The sequence below is a fragment of the Hemiscyllium ocellatum genome, chromosome 12 (assembly GCF_020745735.1).
Source record: "Hemiscyllium ocellatum isolate sHemOce1 chromosome 12, sHemOce1.pat.X.cur, whole genome shotgun sequence".
NCBI lineage: Eukaryota > Metazoa > Chordata > Chondrichthyes > Orectolobiformes > Hemiscylliidae > Hemiscyllium > Hemiscyllium ocellatum.
Window position 1 is genome coordinate 64,430,771 of NC_083412.1, and position 20,613 is coordinate 64,451,383.

At 42.7% G+C, this 20,613-nt stretch overlaps 1 protein-coding gene across 1 annotated transcript in view; it reads left to right on the plus strand.

The window, feature by feature from the left end:
- The window catches only part of cd247 (CD247 molecule), a 50,948-nt gene that overhangs the window by 13,165 nt on the left and 17,170 nt on the right, over positions 1–20,613 (plus strand). The window contains exons 2-3 of the mRNA XM_060833111.1: positions 10,443–10,546; positions 12,171–12,239. Of these exons, the coding sequence (XP_060689094.1) occupies positions 10,454–10,546; positions 12,171–12,239 (162 nt within the window). The 5' untranslated portion in view covers positions 10,443–10,453. The remainder of the gene's footprint in view (positions 1–10,442; positions 10,547–12,170; positions 12,240–20,613) is intronic.

Here is a 20,613-nt window from a genome sequence, read left to right on the forward strand (position 1 = left end):
ATATTGGAGTAAGTGGAGAGTTAGAGAGTGGACAGCAGCTGAGGTTCAGTGCAGTGAAGTGTGAGCTGATGCACTTTGGCAAGAAAAACATTAAACAACAATATAAAAATCCAAAGAGGGTGCAGGAGCAGAGGGGCCTTTGTCTATAATTGCTCAGATCAGTGAAGGTAGCAGGGCAGGTGAAGAGCAGTGGATAAAACATGGTGGCTTTATTAATAACAGCATAGATTATAAGAGTAGGGAGATGATGTTAAACAAGATACTCGTTAGACCTCAGCTGGAATGTTGTGGACAGTTGTCAGGGCTAGAATATGGGAAAGATTGAATACATTGGAGAGAGTGAGGAAGTGATTTCCAATAATGGTTCCAGGAATCAGGTCAGTTATGAGGATGAATTGAAGAAGTTCAGATTGTTTTCTTTAGTGAGAAGAAAGCTGAGGGGAGATTTGATAAAGACTTTCCAAATCATGGGGAGTCTAAATAGAGTAGATAGGGAGAAAATGTCCCTGTTCATAAATGTATACCCTCAAATTCCATTTTTTCTTTTAAAGTGATATGTGAATGAAGCTAGCGTGATGAGGAAAAAGCTTTTTCACACAACGTACAGTTAGGGTATAGAATGCACTGCCTGGAAGTGTGATGGAGACAGGTTCAATGGAGACATTCAAAAGAGCATTGGATGATTATTGGGATGGAAATGATATGCAAGGAAATGGGGAAAAGGCAGGGGATTAGCATTGGGTAATAGAACTGTTGTAGGCACGATGGGCCAAAGTTTCCTGTACCATAATCATTCTGTGATTCTGTAATAGAGATGAGCAGAATGAAAATAGTTTAATGTGGGTGCAGTACCCCACTGGTCCTGGTGGCAGTGAAGTTAGGATAATCAAGATTGATGCCGAGAAATGACTGAAGGACCTGTTGCCTCACTTTTCTAATACCTTTGACACCACCTTGTCAAAAACTAAAATGGGATTCAAACCAAATGAGATTCAACTGGGATTTTGATCTTTTTTGCCATAACTATTCCAATGTCTTCAGCCTTGACCAGGATAAAAGAAAAACAACATTGAGATGCTGAGTAGTATGTTCAATTATGACAGTTTGAGAAAATTAGGATTGTAATTAGCAATAGCTATAATCAGTGAAAATGGTGTGTGGTAGAACAGAAAAAAAATCAACTGTTTTGGGAAGATGATAAACTGGCGGAAGGCTTGTTTCACTGAACTGTAAAGGGATCCAATGCTGATGGATTACATGCAAAAATTTGCTGATGAAATAGTAAAGGAACTTTGAGAGACCTTCAAAGAGCTGATCACGTGTGCACAAGTTAGATACAGTGCTATGAGGAGTTAAGGCAAGACATTGAAAGCTAGAACTCCTTGGACAATTAAGAAATTAAAATGAAACAAGAAAATAATGCTTGTGATAAATATCTAACGCATAACAAAATAGCAAATCAAGAAGAATGCAGCAAGTATAGATTTGTAGGGAGAATGAAAGGAAAAGGAAGATAAGTTACAGAATTTTCATGACCAAAGGATACCCCAAAGTGTTTTACAACCAATGAAGTATTTTTGAAGTATAATCACCATTATAATGCAGGAACTAATTTATGCACTGCATGCCTCCACGAACAGCAATGTGGTAATGATCAAGTTTGCTGTTTTTCTGATGTGCCTTGAGGAATAAATATTAGCTAAGTCTAACTTCCTTGTTCCTCCTCAGACTGACATCTTCTGCTGTTGGGGCTGCTGCAGGATAAGGGCAAGTTCAATTCCATCTGTGCTTGTTATGTAATTTGGACGGTTACCTGATACTGGTTCACATGTTGTACGTTGACTCAGCATCATGGCTACTTTGTGATATCTTTATTCTCCTAATCCTTTCATGAGCTGCCTTCTCTCCCTGGAAAGACAGCAACAGCTCACCACCTGGCTGCCATTTGTACTTCACATTTGGAGAAATTGTTTGCACTGGCAGGAAGGCTGGTAACTAAAGGTCACAGAGGTGGCTGAGGAAATAGCGGATGCATTGGTTGAGATCTTTCAAAAGTCACTGGAGTCAGGGAAAGTCCCGGATGATTGGAAGATCGCTGTTGTAACACCCTTGTTCAAGAAAGGATCAAGACAAAAGAAGGAAAATTATAGGCCAATTAGCCTAACCTCGGTTGTTGGTAAAATTCTAGAATCCATCATTAAGGATGAGGTTTCTAAATTCTTAGAAGAGCAGAGTCTGATTAGAACAAGTCAACGTGGATTTAGTAAGGGGAGGTCATGCCTGACAAACCTGTTGGAATTCTTTGAAGAGGTGACAAGTAGGTTAGACCAGGGAAATCCAGTGGATGTGGTCTATCTAGACTTCCAAAAGGCCTTTGACAAGGTGCCACACGGGAGGCTGCTGAGCAAGGTAAGGGCCCAGGGTGTTCAAGATGAGCTACTGGGATGGATTGAGGATTGGCTGTCTTACAGAAGGCAGAGAGTTGGGATAAAAGGTTTTTTTTTGGAATGGCAGCCGGTGACGAGAGGTGTCCGCAGGGTTCAGTGTTGGGGCCACAGCTGTTTGCATTATATATTAATGATCTGGATGAAGGGACTGGGGGCATTCTAGCAAAGTTTGCAGGTGATACGAAGTTAGGTGGACAGGCAGGTAGTACTGAGGAAGTGGGCAGGCTACAGAAGGATTTGGACAGTTTGGGAGAGTGGTCCAGGAAATGTCTGATGGAATTCAACGTGAGCAAATGCAAGGTCTTGCACTTTGGCAAAAAGAATAAAAGCATAGACTACTTTCTAAATGGTGAGAAAATTTGTAAAGTCAAAGTACAAAGGGATCTGGGAGTGCTAGTCGAAGATTCTGTGAAGGCAAACATGCAGGTTGAGTCCGTGATTAAGAAAGCGAATGCAATGTTGTCACTTATCTCAAGAGGGTTGGAATATAAAAGCACCGTTGTGCTACTGAGACTTTATAAAGCTCTGGTTAGGCCCCATTTGGAATACTGTGTCCAGTTTTGGTCCTCACACCTCAGGAAGGACATGCTGGCACTGGAACGTGTCTAGCGGAGATTCACACAGATGATCCCTGGAATGGTACGTCTAACATATGAGGAACGGCTGAGGATCCTGCGATTGTATTCATTGGAGTTTAGAAGATTAAGGGGAGACTTAATACAGACGTACAAGATAATACATGGCTTGGAAAGGGTGGACGCCAGGAAATTGTTTCCGTTAGGCGAGGTGACTAGGACCCGTGGACACAGCCTTAAAATTAGTGGGGGTCAATTCAGAACAGAAATGTGGAGACATTTCTTCAGCCAAAGAGTGGAGGGCCTGTGGAATTCATTGCTACAGAGTGCAGTGGAGGCCGGGACGCTAAATGTCTTCAAGGCAGAGATTGATAGATTCTTGTTGTCTCGAGGAATTAAGGGCTAGGGGGAGAATGCGGGTAAGTGGAGTTGAAATGCCCATCAGCCATGATTGAATGGCGGAGTGGACTCGATGGGCCGAATGGCCTTACTTCCACTCCTATGTCTTATGGTCTTATGGTCTTACAAACTTAAGGGATTGCCACAAGAACCAGAAGGAAGATTGTAAAGATTTTTTAATAATTAAATTACTATGCAAAGGGGAGGAATTTGCAGGGGTACAGAGAAAGCACAGACAAATGGGCTTAATTATACAGCAGTTCCAAAGGTACAATGAACCAAAAGACCCCTTTCTGGGCAGTATGATTTGGAGTAAAAACATGAGCAGATGAAAGCAATGTCTAACATCATCTATATGTTGAAGAAAACAACATCAGTTAAACATATTGACGATGTATTACTAGGCGTTTTAGTGGACAGGTTTACATAAAGGACCACAAATTAGAAAGACTAGCAGTGAGCAGCCAGAGATATAACACTTGTGTTTTGTAAAGGATGTGGTCGGTTGAGTCTGAAAAATAAATCCATTGTTCAGATATCCGGAACAGCTTGAACAGCATTTGTTCTTTGTTCATACAGCCACTTGATATGTGTCTTTCTGCAATGTCAGTTACCCTATATTAACAGTGTACTTATTGAAAATGAATACATGTCACAGTTCTATATACAATAAATAGCTGACAGTTTTTAACACCTTATTTAATTAGGGGATTTCAATGATATAAACTGTAGGAGAGAAGCTCAATCCTATTCCGACATTAACTGGGTTACAGTTTTGGAACTTCAGCCTTTGCTTTAATAAGATGGTTCTGTTGAAGGTAAATGTGCTCAAACATCCATCTGGAAGAAGGCTGATGGGCAGGTTGGCTCAATTAAAGTAATAACAATGTTCTAAGAGAAGAGACAGGAGCTAGCAGTACAATGTTACCCTACAACATTACATAAACATCAGTCAGCAAATTCAGCACTTCCATATACATTTGAAGCTAATTTAAATCTATTTCTTTCAAGTAGAAACATAGGAAATATTATTTGGGGTACATTTGATGAAAACCGACAGTAAACATCTGTCCAGGCATATACTGTTCTCAAGTTTGGTCAGACAGAAATAAGGTTAGAGTGTCTCTGAAACACTTCCCTTAGAATATGTCCCAAAACATTAATGCATCCCAATATCTTATAGTCTTATCAAATTCTGCCTATCCTCCTCCTGATGCCTTTGTACATTCAGTTTGGTTCTTTCATATCTTTTCCCAGCTGATGCTATAGTAGGTTTCTGAACTCCTGGTTTGAGGAAGGGAAAATTGAGCAATATTCATCATAATATTTGGTGATTCCAGCTGGAATTCAAATGTGTGGCACACTTATTCTTCTCATGCTGCACTTCTTGTGAGTTTTACTTGCTCTAAGTCTGTAATGCATCGGCAGTTGAATAGTCACCACTGAGGTTTACATGTGAGTAGTGATCATTTCGTGACAGACAGAAGGATGACTGCTCAGAGTTGCCATCTGTTAAGAGAGGAGAAGAAAGATTAGCAGGAGAATAAGAAAATTTCAAGTGAACACCCTAATTGCAATAGTCATAAGTGGGTACTGCAGATGCTGGAGATTAAAGTCAAGATTAGAGTGGTGCTGGAAAAGCACAGCAGGTCAGGCAGCATCCAAGGAGCAGGAAAATTCCTGATGAAGAGCTTTTGCCCAAAATATAGATTTTTCCTGCTCCTCGGATGCTGCCGGAACTGCTGTGCTTTTCCAGCACCACTCTAATTGTACCGCTTGTTGACCAGTGCTTCTTAATCAGGTAGCTAATGAAGCACATGACAGACAGTGTGGTCACAGGCTGGAAGGATTGGAATTAACAATCTAAAAATAAATTGAATTTGAATAATGCCGATACTGCAGCAGTCTTTATCATTTGGTTTTAGCTCACAATGAACCTCTGCTGTCAGTGGACACCCACATGATATTATAGTTTTAATGTAGATTCCACCACACATTTCCTCCCTTTCTGAGGTTCAAATGACCCACTCACTCCTCTTCAGTGGTTCAGCCCCATGCTGTTCCATCTCTGCTGCACTTTTCTGATGACTCAAACTTTCAGTAGGTGTTCCACCTGTTTCTCTAATGGCTCCCATTTACATCCTTCACATTCCCACAATACCCAGGCAGCGAAGAGGAGTTAGAAATGGAGTTGGTTGACATGGATTCAGAAATAAACTATATTCCTGTAATCCCAACATAGGCTGGCACGGTGGCTGAGTGGTTAGTACTGCCACCTTACAGCGTCACCCACGGGATACTGCCTGTATGGAGTTTGCACATTCTCCCTGTGTTTGCATGGTTTTCTCCCACAATCCAAAGATGTGCAGGTTAGGTAATGTGGCCATGCTAAATTGCCCATAGTGACCAAGAATGCGTAGGTTAAATGGGTTAACCATGAGAAATGCAGGGATGGGTTTGGGTGGATGTTTTCAGAGGGTCAGTTTGGACACAATGGACCAAACGGTGTGCTTCCCACTGTAGGGATTCTGCTATATCAATTCATGCACAGTGATAGCAACACAGCTCTGCAGAAATACTTCGGGATGTGAAAGAAAAGGCAGAAATGAATAACATCTCTGTGGGTCAAGGGTCCAAAATGAGAAGACAGGATTTGTTGACTTCTCACAGTTCCTTCAATCCCCTGTCAACAAGATCTAATCATTGACAGTGGATGATGGAAGAGCTTCAGGCTAGATTTTAAATTCAGAGCAGAAACTATTTGGAACCATGGTATTTGAAACTTATATGTTTCACAAATACTTCAGTCTGGTAGTGTTACTGTGTCTGTTAGTGAGACAGAGAGAGCACTCTGGTTTCTGTGTGCAAGCCTCTTCAGCTGCCCATACCCAGGTCTGTGAAAACACACGGCAACTTCAGTCCGAGACTGTTGCTGGGCAACACACTGCACAGATCTTCATTTTTTTTCCAAGTTTGCACAGTGATTATTAGCCACAAAATCCACATCTTATCTCTTTTGAAAGTTTTATGGACTCTTTTTGGAAAATGACTTCCTTTTCAAATAAACAACAAATAATCAATTATTACCTTCTAACCTCTTGGCTTTCCCCCACTCACCCAAGTAATCTCATGATAAACCCTCTTCAGCCCAGAAAAGACCAAATAGCTCCACACTCCACTCACTCATTGTCAATAAATATATATGTACAAATCTAGGGGAAGTGACAACCTAGTAATGTTATCATTAGATTGTTAATCCAGGGATGCAGGTAATATTCTGGGGACTCAGGTTCAAATCCTGGGTGGAATTTGAATTTGAATTTAATAAAACATCTGGAATTAAATGTCTAATGGTGACCATGAATCCATTGTCAATTGTCAGAAAAACCCATCTGGTTCACTAATGTCCTTCAGAGACGGAAACTGTCATCCTTACTTTGTCTGGTCTACACGTGACTCCAGACCCACAGTAATGTGGTTGACTCTTAACTGCTTTCTGGGCAAATAGGGATGAGTGGTAAATGCTGCCCTAGCCCATAAATGAAGAAAACAAAATATATTGCTGTGAGGATATTGTGTGATCTGGAGGCGAACTTGGTAGTGATAGTGTTCTGAGGTATCTGCTGTTCCTCTCGGTTGTGAAATCATGGTTTAGGAAGTTGCTGTATTGCATCTTGTGGCTGCAATGCTGCCATCAGTGGTGGTTGTAATAAAAGGAGTCAGTGGTTAAGGAAGCAGGTACGGTGTGAATCAAGCAGCCTGCTTTGTCTTGGATGGTATTGATTTTCCTGAGTGTTACTGGATCTGTACTCCTCCAATGACTGGACAGTATTTCATCCCACTCCTGACGGGTGCCTTGTAGATAATAGATAGGAGTGGAGTTACTCGCTAAAGGATTCCCAGCCCATGACCTGCTCTTGCAACCACTGTGCTTTTTTTCTCAATCTGCGGTAGTGCTTATTTTTTCCCCAGCACCCATGGTGTGTGTGTGCAGTTGTGAGACACAGTGAGAGACACAAAGTGCACGAATCTTTATTCAATTTCCACCACCAGGAAGAAAGGAAATACCCGAGTGGCCTGTGACAAGCAGTGCCCTTCACATCAAAGGGCAATGCTGTGTGATCAAAACAGTGAAGGGGAGGACAGGGACTAAATCAAAATAGAGTTGGAGGGTGAAATGATGCACTCCACTCTCTGCGGCTCCCACCTCTCCCTGAACAACTCCAGGGCGTTGGTGGACACCGCATGCTCCCTCTCCAAGGACACCCGGGCTCTAACATAACCGTGGAAGAGGGGCAGGCAGTCGGCCCTCACGACCCCCTCCATGGCCCGCTGCCTGGACCTGTTTATGGCCAGTTTGGCCAGACCCAGGAGCAGACCCACGAGGAGGTCTTCAAACCTGCCCTCCCTCCTCCGTACCGGGTGCCCGAAGATCAGGAGCGTGGGACTGAAGAGCAACCAAAAGCAGAGGAGAAGTTTTTCAGAAAATCAAAGAGGGAGTGCAAACGCCCACACCCAATATACACATGGTCCATGGACTCCACAGCACCACAGAACAAGCAGTTGGGCTGGGAGTCCGTGAACCACCGCAATCTACGGTTTCAGGGGACTGCTGCGTGCAGCACCCTCCACCCCAGATCCCCGAGAGAAAGGGGGAGGGCCCCGTGTAGAGAGCCCTCCACAGGGGATCCCCACCGCCCGGTGGCAAATGGGCATGCCAAGGCGTGTCCGGATGGTGGATGAGGGAGAAGAGGTGGACGGTGTGCAGCAGCAGTCTATACAGGGTCCGCTTTTTACGTCCTTGAAGGGGACAAAATTAAAATTTCGGAGGCGGCTCAGGTTGTGGGGCACTGGCTCCCGCGGGAAGTATGGGACCCTGGGGCCAATGTGAAATTCCGTCCGGGCTGGGGTGAGCGCGGACGGGATCCCACCGCACACCTGAGCGTCCTCTAACTTGTGCACCATGTTGGGTCCGAGCACCGCCGTTTTAAGGCGTGCCACTGCGCTTATATAGCAGGTTCAGTTTCTGTTCATTGGATAGGTTAGGTTTCACTCCTCACTGAAGTTGACAGGAGTGACATTTTGATTGGTGGGAAAAGCAGGAATCAGGAGATGCAAGCCACTGGGGATCTAAACAAAAAAAATTCTCATAATCTAGCTCACTGTCTGCCCTCCCAGATGGATGTAACATATCCCAAATCACTATTCATGGGGTTGCAGCAAGCTCTTCTCAAAATGTATTTTCTTTCTGCAGGTTTGAACTTGAGAACATTGATCATTGAGAAGATCAGCAAACACCTTTATGAACAAGCCATGGGCAGAATTTCACATCCGCCCCATAGCAAGCTTTGTGCCAATAGGCATTTAATTTGGTAGAAGAATGCAGACTGGCACCTAACTGGACAGGCCTTCCACAGGAGACAACCCGGGGCTTTTTCCAGCTCGTCACAGCTGGCTGCCAAGAACCTATCACCTCAAGGAAATATTGGCCCATTGCAACAGTAATGTGCAATTTACACATAGGCACTTTAAATACAAAGTGTTTCACAAAGTTGCTTCAACAGCATCTTTCCAGCCTTTAGCCATGACCATCTTGAAGGGCAAGGGCAGCAGATACATAAGAACAACACCACTTACAAGTTCCCCTCTCAGCCACTTATGATCCTGACTAGGAAACTCCTTCAGAGTCACTGGAACAAAATCCTGGAATTCTCTTCCAAACAGCCCTTGTGGGTGTACCTGCACCATGTGGAATGTAGTTCTCCTTAACTATGAAGGATAATTGGTGATGGGCAGTAAATACTGGTCCTGTCAGCAGCCTTCACATCCCAGAAATGATAAAATAATGATGCAATCATGAAAATGAACACCACACCAAAGGCGGAAACATGAAGCAAAGTAATGAAATGTGATATGAGCGCAGAGTGCCTTAGGGATTGAGTTGAAAGAATTGGGGAGGTCATGAGATTTTGGGAGTGAATCTCAGAAGACAGGACCAAGGTGGCTGAAGGCATGGCTGCCAATGTTGAGGTGAAGTGGGGAGGAAGCTGTGAGAATATTTGAACACTTTCAGATTTTCAGCATTGGCGGTTCTTTGTTTTTTAGAGGACATATGAGGACCGGATCTGAAGAATAGAGAATCCAGAGGAAGTGACAGAGTTAGGGAAGGGTAAGACCATGAATGGGTTTAAATAGGAAGATGAAACCTTTAAATATGAGGCTTTGGGGAACTGGGGTCTAGTGTCCATGGAGGATAGAATTAATGGGCCAGTGATTCCTGCATAATAGGATACAGGGGCATGAATGTACTGTAAATTTATAGGTAATAGGTGACATGATCTGGAGGTGATTTTAGCATGAACGAAGATTTCAGCAGCAGCTGGACTATTTCAAAGGCAAATGTGGATGAATTACAAAAATCCAAGGACATAAATACAGATTGTTCTGCTATCATGTGCATTTCATTAATGCAAAGTCACTATAATGTGACTGATGAATTGGGGACAGTGTTTCTAAAGCGTGAACTTTCAAAACTATGGTGGCTGTAATGTGATTGTCTTGCCAACACTAATTGCTGTTTCTAAAGCATGATTTTTCTGTAATGCGGGCTTGCACAAACCACAACCATCGTGTTATAGAAGAGCTACACTAATGTAAAAAAAAACAAGTAATAAGGGATTAACTGGTCCATCAGGCCTGACCCACATCATGATGAAGAACTTTTTCAGGTGCAATCCCATAACAAACACTTCTTCTTTTAACCTTAACTTAATCTATTTTGTATCTTATTACATACATTGTATTCCTCAAAGGTCACCAACACTATGACTGTGACTAACATCTAATTAAATGAAGAATCATCACATTCACTAAATTAGCTTTAAACATTCAAGTAAAATGCACTGTATGCTTAAGAGAAAATACCTTGGAATATTTATTGAAGGATTCAGAAATAAGTTGATATTAGAAAAGACATTTGCAGCAGTGGCTGAGTAGGCTTTTTTGTTTGCCATTTTGACAGATGCTGGCGTTATGAACCTGGATGACCCTAAGTTGTGTTATATTCTCGATGGAATTCTCTTTGTTTATGGGATTATAGTCACTGGTCTCTACCTTAAGCTGAGGGTAAGTCATTTACTGTTATCTGCAATTGTTGAGCTTCAGAGGTACTATAAATTAAAGATTAGTTATAAATGAAGAACAGTACATAGGTCATTTTGTAGCATTAAATGTAATTTTTCTTAACATATAGATAATTAAGTAGCTGAACCTGTACAATCAATCAATATTATTCCAATGATACATGAACAGTTATAGTGGGCGCCACAATGTAGACTTTGATGTATCAACATGCTGCAGCATTGAATGATACATTTCAGCATCCATGATTTCCCACTCCAGAAACTTCCTGATTTGGTTAAACAAAGGGGAACAGTCTTCAATTATTTTGCTAATGTTAAACGTGGTAATCTTACTTCAAATATTTTTACTATGGCTGTTTGCTTGAAGTGGAACAGTAAACTCCCCTGACCCCAACTCCTCCAATTGTATAGATATTTTAAACAATGTGGATGTGGCTGTAAACACATGAAGCATTATTGTTTTCATTAGATACATTTTTCATTTTCTGCTTTACTGCAGCTTGACTTAGTGGAGCTGACTTCTTTCTCCCCTGTGGGATCTGTGGCAATTATCAGCATAGAAAGCACATTTATTCAGATATTTCAGTGCTTCATCTCTTTTCCAAGCATTAAATTAATAAAGCCGCATAGAGGAAAATGACATTTTGTTTTCAAAAGAAAAAGTGAGACGGTTGTCCATTCATCTGCGGGAACATTTTGTTTCCTTCCTGATGCAGATCATAAAGTCAGACAAGCTCGCACAGCAGGAACATGTGATCAGTCAACAACAATTAGCATATTAATTTTACCAGACTTCTGACTGAATTCTGCTACAGAACAGAAGTAGTATCATAGAGTCATAGAGATGTACAGCATGGAAACAGACCCTTTGGTCCAACCTGTCCACGCCGACCAGATATCCCAACCCAATCTAGTCCCACCTGCCAGCACCCGGCCCATATTCCTCCAAGCCCTTCCTATTCATATACCCATCCAAATGCCTCTTAAATGTTGCAATTGTACCAGCCTCCACCACATCCTCTGGCAGCTCATTCCATACACGTACCACCCTCTGCGTGAAAACGTTGCCCCTTAGGTCTCTTTTATATCTTTCCCCTCTCACCCTAAACCTATGCCCTCTAGGTCTGGACTCCCTGACCCCAGGTAAAAGACTTTGCTTATTTATCCTATCCATGCCCCTCATAATTTTGTAAACCTCTATAAGGTCACCCCTCAGCCAGTTAAAGGAATATTTAGTCTTTCCTTCCAGATACATTTTCTTCCTTGTACATCTTAACATGGTATTTATTTGCGATTTCTGCATTCACAAACAAATCGTTGGAGATTTTGGTCATTTTATGTTATATTTTTTCCACTGTACACAGCCTTGTGGGTGCAGGATATGTTGTGAATGGCCACTCCCTTTTCTTCTGCAGCCTTGATCTTATTGCTTTCAGGCCACTCCACTGGTCACATATGAATTGGTTTCTCATTACATAGCAAACAAATTAGTTAGAAGTGTGAGAATGCTGCTGGTTATTTTAATGAGCAATATTAGGGAATGAAAGCAGGATTAATAAATTAAATTTATTTTGTGTAATATGTTCTTTATCATTTTGTTTTCAAAGCTGACCAAGGCAAAAGGTAAACATGAGGATATTCCTGCAAACCAACCAAATGTAGAAGACCAATATCAAGTAAGTAATGGTTTACATTTCCTTGAAATTGGTTACTCTTTGTATATCGCAGTTGACAATAACATCCTGATTTGGGTCAGGTTAATAAAATAGGTAACACAGCAACAATTATTGCAAGTGTAGTTTGTCACCGCTACTGAAGGTCATAAGGCCTAAGTGGACTGAAATTCGCACTTTGCACTGAGGCGGGTGAGTTAACCTGTCAGTGACAAACCACTACTGTAAATTGTACTCACTACTTGAAATATAGCTGTAAGTGAAAGCAGGATAATACGTATTCACATGCATGATTTGTAATAGTTATTGCTGAAAATTAATTGGAAGAAAAGTAACACAAATGTTGACAAGTGCATATCCATATTCTTTGAACAAGCTTGAAATGGTTCAGGATTTGTTCTTATTTTCTGTTTCCCAATAAAGATTACTTCACCAATTCCCAACCATTGTTGTACAAACCTTTATTGTTTCAAAATGACTGAAGTGTTTTGTCAATGAACGAAGTAATAACAAAGCGAAACTGCCTTTTTCATCATGTGAGTTGTGTAATTGTTCACCACTATTCACAACTAGATGTTCAATACTGTAGAACATGTATCTAATATGATGGTTATGGATCACTTGGGTCTATCTTTCATTTGCTGCTCCTGTGGTTTGACATGCAAGTCATTCTATGTTGTAGCTTCATCAGGTTGATAGCTCCTTTGTAGGTATTCCCTGTGCTTCTCTTGGCATGCTGTCCTGGTTTGATCCTTTGGATCGTTGGTAGTGCTACAGTCTGTGACTGAATACAAGCTGCTGCTGTTAGTGACCCAAAATGCTTCATAGTTGCCTGATTTTGAGTTGCAACACCACTTTCAAGTTGACCCCATTTAGCATAAGATGATGGAAGGTATCCTCAATATGAAGACAGGACTGCATTTCCACAAGGAGCAATGATCACTCTTCCTGATATTGTCATGGACTGATATGTATACAACAGGTGAGGTCGCGATCAAGTATTTTTCCTCTTGTTGGTTCCCTCACCATCTACCACATACCCAGCCTAGCAGTTATGTCCTTTAGGAGTGGGCCAGCTTGTTCAGTATTGGTGCTACTAAGTTACTCTTGGTAATGGACACTGAAGCCACCTACCCAGAGTATATTCTATGCCCTTGCCATCCTCAATGTTTCTTCCAAGTGTCGTTCAACACAGAGCTATACCAATTCATCAGCTGGGGAGTGAGGAGGTTATAGATGATGATCAACAGGAGGTTCCCTTTCCAATGTTTGACTTGATATCATACGATGTTATGAGATCTGAAATCAATGTTGAGGACATCCAGGACATCTCCCCTGTCACGGGATAAAACTGTCCTGCTGTTTGGACAACACACACCTAGGTAATGGTGTTGCCTAAGGAATATTTTGATAAGGTATAATTTCCTGATTATGACTGTCAGGCTGTTGCTTGACTAATCTATGGGACAGCTCTTTCAATATTGACACAAGTCCCTAAATGTTAGTTAGGAACACTTTGCCATTGTTATTTCCAGTATCTATATTGACACTGGATTGTCCTTCAGTTTAACTAATTTTAGACTTCATAGAGGTTTATTACAATGGAATGTCTCATCAGGCCAATTCAGGATGAATTACTTGTTTAGAGATGTGATCACCATGGTACATCTTCCCCACGCAATAATATTGGAAAACCCCTAGGCAGATCAGAGATGATCAAATGTCATGTGTTTGGAAGGAATTAAGTGCTATCAAGCACAACAACAATCTGCTCATTGACAGTCAGCTTGGATTCTGCCAGGACCATGCAGTTTGTAATATATCGCAAAGAGAGACAAAGGAGTTGAACTCCAGAAGGAATGCTAAGGCGACTGCCACAGACAGCAATTAACTGTTGATTGACAAACATCTAAATCTGTCCTTCTCAATTCACTATAACAGTAATCTTCATAGCTTTAAAACATTCTGTTGAATCTCCACCTCTCCAAAATGTGTTCTGATATAGGGGAGCATCTTCCACACTTATGATGTACCTGTTTCCCACTGGAGCTGTTCTGAGTCATACAAGTATTAATCAGTGTTAACTGAAGTAATTCTGTGATTTGGACTTGTATCCACTAAATGACTTGTGGCTGACCAAACTGATTTCACTTCCTTTTGGTTAGCTGGATGGCTGATGTAGGTTTCTGTATTATCACTTAATAGTGTCCAAGCCAATTTGTTGACAAGTTCATTCAGTTCTAACCTGTCATGGCGATCTGAATCACATTGGAGACAATCCAACCGTGAAGAGTCTCTGACCTGACTGTTAACGTGGAAAGTAGTTACATAGTGGACAAGACGCTGCTAGATACGTAGGTTCTACTCTCAAGTGGCATCTTGAACAGTATCTTGAACAGTACCTTGTACATATGGAGTGTGTCCATTCATCGGTTCATTGGCACAGAGCATTCCCATTGAATGGGTGTCACGGTGGCACAGTGGTTAGCACTGCTGCCTCACAGCACCTGAGACCCGGGTTCAATTCCCGACTCAGGCGACTGACTGTGTGGAGTTTGCACGTTCTCCCCGTGTCTGTGTGGGTTTCCTCCGGGTGCTCCGGTTTCCTCCCACAGTCCAAAGATGTGCGGGTCAGGTGAATTGGCCATGCTAAATTGTCCATAGTGTTAGGTAAATGTAGGGGTATGGGTGGGTTGCGCTTCGGCGGGTCGGTGTGGACTTGTTGGGCCGAAGGGCCTGTTTCCACACTGTAAGTAATCTAATCTAAAAAAAAAGAATGCTGGTTCTGACAGGTAAATATCAGGAGCTGAGATAGTAACTGAAATCTCTGTACAATCCCTCAGTATTTGAGCAAACATCTTCATTTTAAGCCCTGGGTAAAACCAGCCAGGAAGATTGTCTCAATCATCTGTGTTTCTGACATGTGCTGCATATTGGTAAATGAACACCAATAGATCAATTCTTTTGTAGCAGTTATACTCTAGGGTCTCTGTTCAGAATAGAGACTATGAAATAAATGTTTCTTTTACCTTTCTTTATCATACAATATAACAGGATAGTTGGTGATCAGGAGATAAAATACTAAGGTAAAGCATTTTTTCGTATTACGCAATAATCAACACATTTTATGCATACAGCACCTTTAAATAAGTAAAACATCCTGATGGTTCACAGGTGTGGGAATCCTATCATGGGCATTACATATTCAAAGTTTTAACGTTCGTGTCAGAGTGTTCTGCCTGATTAAAATTTACTTAGAGATAGTTTAAGTCTTTAAGGATTCTTCTATCACTGGGAAACAATGGGAATTTAACCTCAAAACCTTGGGGATGTCAGGAGAGATCGCCTGTTGTATTCCTGCTGTGGAAGCGGGCTCTGGAAAGATATGGTTTCACCGTGGTTGGTACACAGGAGCTTGTCCCTCGCTGGTTGAGTCAGGAGGATTTTTACCATTCCCTGTCTGCCCACCTGGCACCTGTGTTGGAGCTTCAGAAACCACTTGTTGCTGTGGTGGCACTCTGCTGGGTACAGCTGGCGTTGTCATTCACATCAATTGTCAGCTCGGCCTTGGAGTGCAGGTTCATAGCTTCTTGAAAGTGGAGTTGCAGATAGATAGGATAATGGAGAAGGTGTTTGGTACGCTTTCCTTTATTGGTCAGAGCTTTGAGGATAGGAGTTGGGAGGTCATGTTGCGGCTGTACACAACATTAGTTAGGCCACTTTTGGAATATTGCATGCAATTCTGGTCTCCTTCCTATCAGAAGGATGTTGTGAAACTTGAAAGGGTTCAGAAAAGATTTCCAAGGATGTTGCCAGGGTTGGAGGATTTGAGCTATAGGGAGAGGTTGAATAGACTGGGGCTGTTTTCCCTAGAGCATTGGAGGCTGAGGGGTGACCTTATAGAGGTTTATAAAATTATGAGGGACATGTAAATAAACAAAATCTTTTCTCTAGGGTGGGGGAGTCCAGAACTAGAGGGCATAGGTCTATGGTGAGAAGGGAAAGATATAAAAGAGACCTAAGGGGCAACTTTTTCATGCAGAAGGTAGTGCATGTATGGAAAGAACTGCCAGAGGAAGTGGTGGAGGCTGGTACAATTCCAACATTTAAAAGGCATCTGGATAGGTATATGAATAGGAAGGGGTTAGAGGGATTGGGGCCAAGTGCTGGAAAATGGGACTAGATTAGGTTGGGATATCTGGTCAGCATGGACGAGTTGGACTAAAGGGTCTGTTTCCGTGCTGTACATCTCCATAACTCTATGACTTAATGGTGCTGAGGACCTCTATGTTTCTGTTAACCTCAACGGTGTTGAGGTGCAGATGGTCAAGAGCATCAAGCCTGTGGGAGAAATGATCACTGATAATCTGTCCTGGTCCACACAGGTTGATATGATGGTCAAGAAAGCACACTAACATCTCTGTAGCCTTAGGAGGCTAAGGAAATTCAGCATGTCTGGAAAAACTCTGATTAATGTTTATAGATGCACCATAGAAAGTATCCTACTCAGATGCATCATAGTGTGGTATGGCAGATACTCTACCCAAGACTGCAAGAAACCACAAGAGTTGTGAACACATCCCAGACCACCACGCAAAGCCACCTTCCATTCACTGATTCCATCTGGAGTTCCTGCTGACTCAGGAAAGAAACCAACATAATCAAAGACTCCTCCCACCTTGGTTATACTACCTTCCTCTCTCTTCTGTTTGGCAAACGATATAAAAGTTTGAATACACCTATGAACAGATTCAAGAACAGTTTCTTCCCCACTGTTATCAGACTATTGAATATTAATAGTCTTAAATATTAATTCTGATCTCTCGCTCTCTCTCTCTCTCTGTGTACCTTCATTGTGGCTGTAACACTGTAGTCTGCATTCTGTTTTGCTACACTGATGCACTTTGCATGGTACGACCTGCCTGAATAGTACGCAAAACAACACGTTTCACTCTATCTCAGTACATGTGACAACACTAAATCAAACATTTATTGATTTGAGCACCTTGCAGGCTATTTCCCCATATTGCATGCCTTTGAGGATGTGGCCATCTTCCATTCTGCACATATGCCCAAGCTAGTGAAACCATCTTGATCAGTGCCAGTGTGTTTGGCAGGCTTGCCCTAGTTAGACTGCTTCATTGGTAATTTGTGTTTCTATGAGTGCCAGGATGTCATGTAGATATCAAAGTTGGAGAATATTGAGATTGTCCTTTTGATAGGTCTAGATTATCCAGGCTTTCCAGCTGCACACCAATGTGCTGAGGATATAGGACTTGTAGTTAAATATCAGAATGTTCTCACGGGGGAGGGGGCCAGCAGGAGGTCATTGTCCACATTGGAACCAACGATATAGGAAGGGAAAAGGTTGAGATTCTGAAGAGAGATTACAGAGAGTCAGGCAGAAATTTAAAAAGGAGGTCCTCAAAGGTAGTAATATCTGGATTACTCCCAGTGCTACGAGCTAGTGAGAGCAGGAATAGGAGGATAGAGCAGATGAATGCATGGCTGAGGAGCTGGTGTATGGGAGAAGGATTCACATTTTTGGATCATTGGAATCTCTTTTGGGGTAGAAATCACCTGTACAAGAAGGATGGATTGTACCTAAATTGGAAGGGGACTAATATACTGGCAGGGAAATTTGCTACAACTGCTCGGGAGGATTTAAGCTAGTAAGGTGGGGGTGGGGAGGGGGGAGGCGCTGAGACCTAGGGAGATTATGAGGAAAGAGATCAATCTGAGACTGGTACAGTTGAGAACAGAAGCGAGTCAAACAGACAGGGCAGGCAGAGACAAGGTAGGATTAATAAATTAAACTGCATTTATTTCAATGCAAGGGGCCTAACAGGGAAGGCAGATGAACTCAGGGTATGGTTAGGAACATAGGACTGGGATACCATAGCAATTACAGAAACATGGCTCAGGTATGGGCAGGACTGGCAGCTTAACATTCCAGGATATAAATGCTACAGGAGGGATAGAAAGGGAGGCAAGAGAGGAGGGGGAGTGGCATTTTTGATAAGGGATAGCATTACAGCTGTGCTGAGGGAGGATATTCCTGGAAATACATCCAGGGAAGTTATTTGGGTGGAACTGAGAAATAAGAAAGGGATGATCACCTTATTGGGACTGTATTATAGACCCCCCAATAGTCAGAGGTAAATTGAGAAACAAATTTATAAGGAGATCTCAGCTACCTGTAAGAATAATAGGGTAGTTATGGTAGGGGATTTTAACTTTCCAAACATCGACTGGGACTGCCATAGTGTTAAAGGTTTAGATGGAGAGGAATTTCTTAAGTGTGTCCAAGACAATTTTCTGATTCAGTTTGTGGATGTACCTACTAGAGAAGGTGCAAAACTTAACCAACTCTTGGGAAATAAGGCAAGGCAGGTGACGAGGTGTCAGGGGGGAAGCACTTTGGGGCCAGCGACCATAATTCTATTTATTTTAAAATAGTGATGGAAAAGGATAGACCAGATCTGAAAGTTGAAGTTCTAAATTGGAGAAAGGCCAATTTTGACGGTATTAGGCAAGAACGTTCGAAAGCTGATTGGAGGCAGATGTTCGCAGCTAAAAGGACGGCTGGAAAATGGGAAGCCTTCAGAAATGAGATAACAAGAATACAGAGAAAGTATATTCCTGTTAGGGTGAAAGGGAAGGCTGATAGGTCTAGGGAATGCTGAATGGCTAAAGAAATTGAGGGTTTGGTTAAGAAAAAGAAGGAAGCATATGTCAGGTATGTCGTGCTCCCACGAGGAGGTTGAGCAATTCATCAATTTCACCAACTACATTCCACCCTGACCCTAAATTTACCTGGACCATCTCTGACATCTCCCTCCCCTTCCTGGACGTCTCCATTTCCATTAATGACAACTGACTTGACACCGACATTTTTTACAAACCCACCGACTCTCACAGCTACCTGGATTACACCTCTTCCCACCCTACCCCCTGCAAAGATGCCATCCCATATTCCTAATTCCTCCACCTTCGCCGTATCTGATCCCAGGAGGACCAGTTCCAACACAGAACACTCCAGATGGCCTCCTTCTTTAGAAACTTCAATTTCCCTTCCCACATGGTTAAAGATGCCCTCCGACGCATCTCGTCCACATCCCACATCTCTGCCCACCCCTCCAATCATAACAAGGATTGAACGTCCCTGGTGCTCACCTTCCACCCTACCAACCTTCGCATAAACCAAATCATCCACCGACATTTCTGCCACCTCCAAAAAGACCCCACCACCAGGGATATATTTCCCTCCCCACCCCTTTCCACCTTCCGCAAAGACCGTTCCCTCCGTGACTACCTGGTCAGGTCCACGCCCCCCCCCACAACACATCCTCCCATCCTGGCACTTTCCCCTGCCACCGCAGGAATTGCAAAACCTGCGCCCACACCTCCTCCCTCACATCCATCAAAGTTTTACCTGCACATCCAACAATATCATTTATTGTATCCGTTGCTCCCGATGCGGTCTCCTCTACATTGGGGAGACTGGACGTCTCCTAGCAGAGCCGTTTAGGGAACATCTCCGGGACACCTGCACCAATCAACCACACCGCCCTGTGGCCCAACATTTCAACTCCCCCTCCCACTCTGCCGAGGACATGGAGGTCTTGGGCCTCCTTCACCGCTGCTCCCTCACCACCAGACACCTGAGGAAGAACGCCTCATCTTCCGCCTTGGAACACTTCAACCCCAGGGCATCAATGTGGACTTCAACAGTTTCCTCATTTCCCCTTCCCCCACCTCACCCTAGTTCCAAATTTCCAGCTCAGCACTGTCCCCATGACTTGTCCTACCTGCCTATCTTCTTTTCCACCTATCCACTCCAACCTCCCCCCCCCGACCTATCATCTTCATCCCCTCCCTCACTCACCTATTGTACCCTAAGATACTTTCTTCCCACCCCCCACCCTCCTCTAGCTTATCTCTCCACCCTTCAGGCTCTCTGCCTGTATTCCTGCTGAAGGGCTTTTGCCCGAAACGTCAATTTTACTGCTCCTCGGATTCTTCCTGAACTGCTGTGCTCTTCCAGCACCACTAATCCAGAATCTGGTTTCCAGCATCAGCAGTCATTGTTTTTACCTATTTGTCAGGTATAGACAGGATAGATCAAATGAATCCTTAGAAGAGTACATAGTAAGTAGGAGTATACGTAAGGGGGAAATCAGGAGGGCAAAAAGGGGACATGGGATAGCTTTGGCAAATAGAATTAAGGAGAATGCAAAGGGTTTTTACAAATATATTAAGGACAAAAGGGTAACTAGGGAGAGAATAGGGCCCCTCAAAGATCAGCAAGGCGGCTTTTGTGTGGAGCCACAGAAAATGGGGGAGATACTAAATGAGTATTTTGCATCAGTATTTA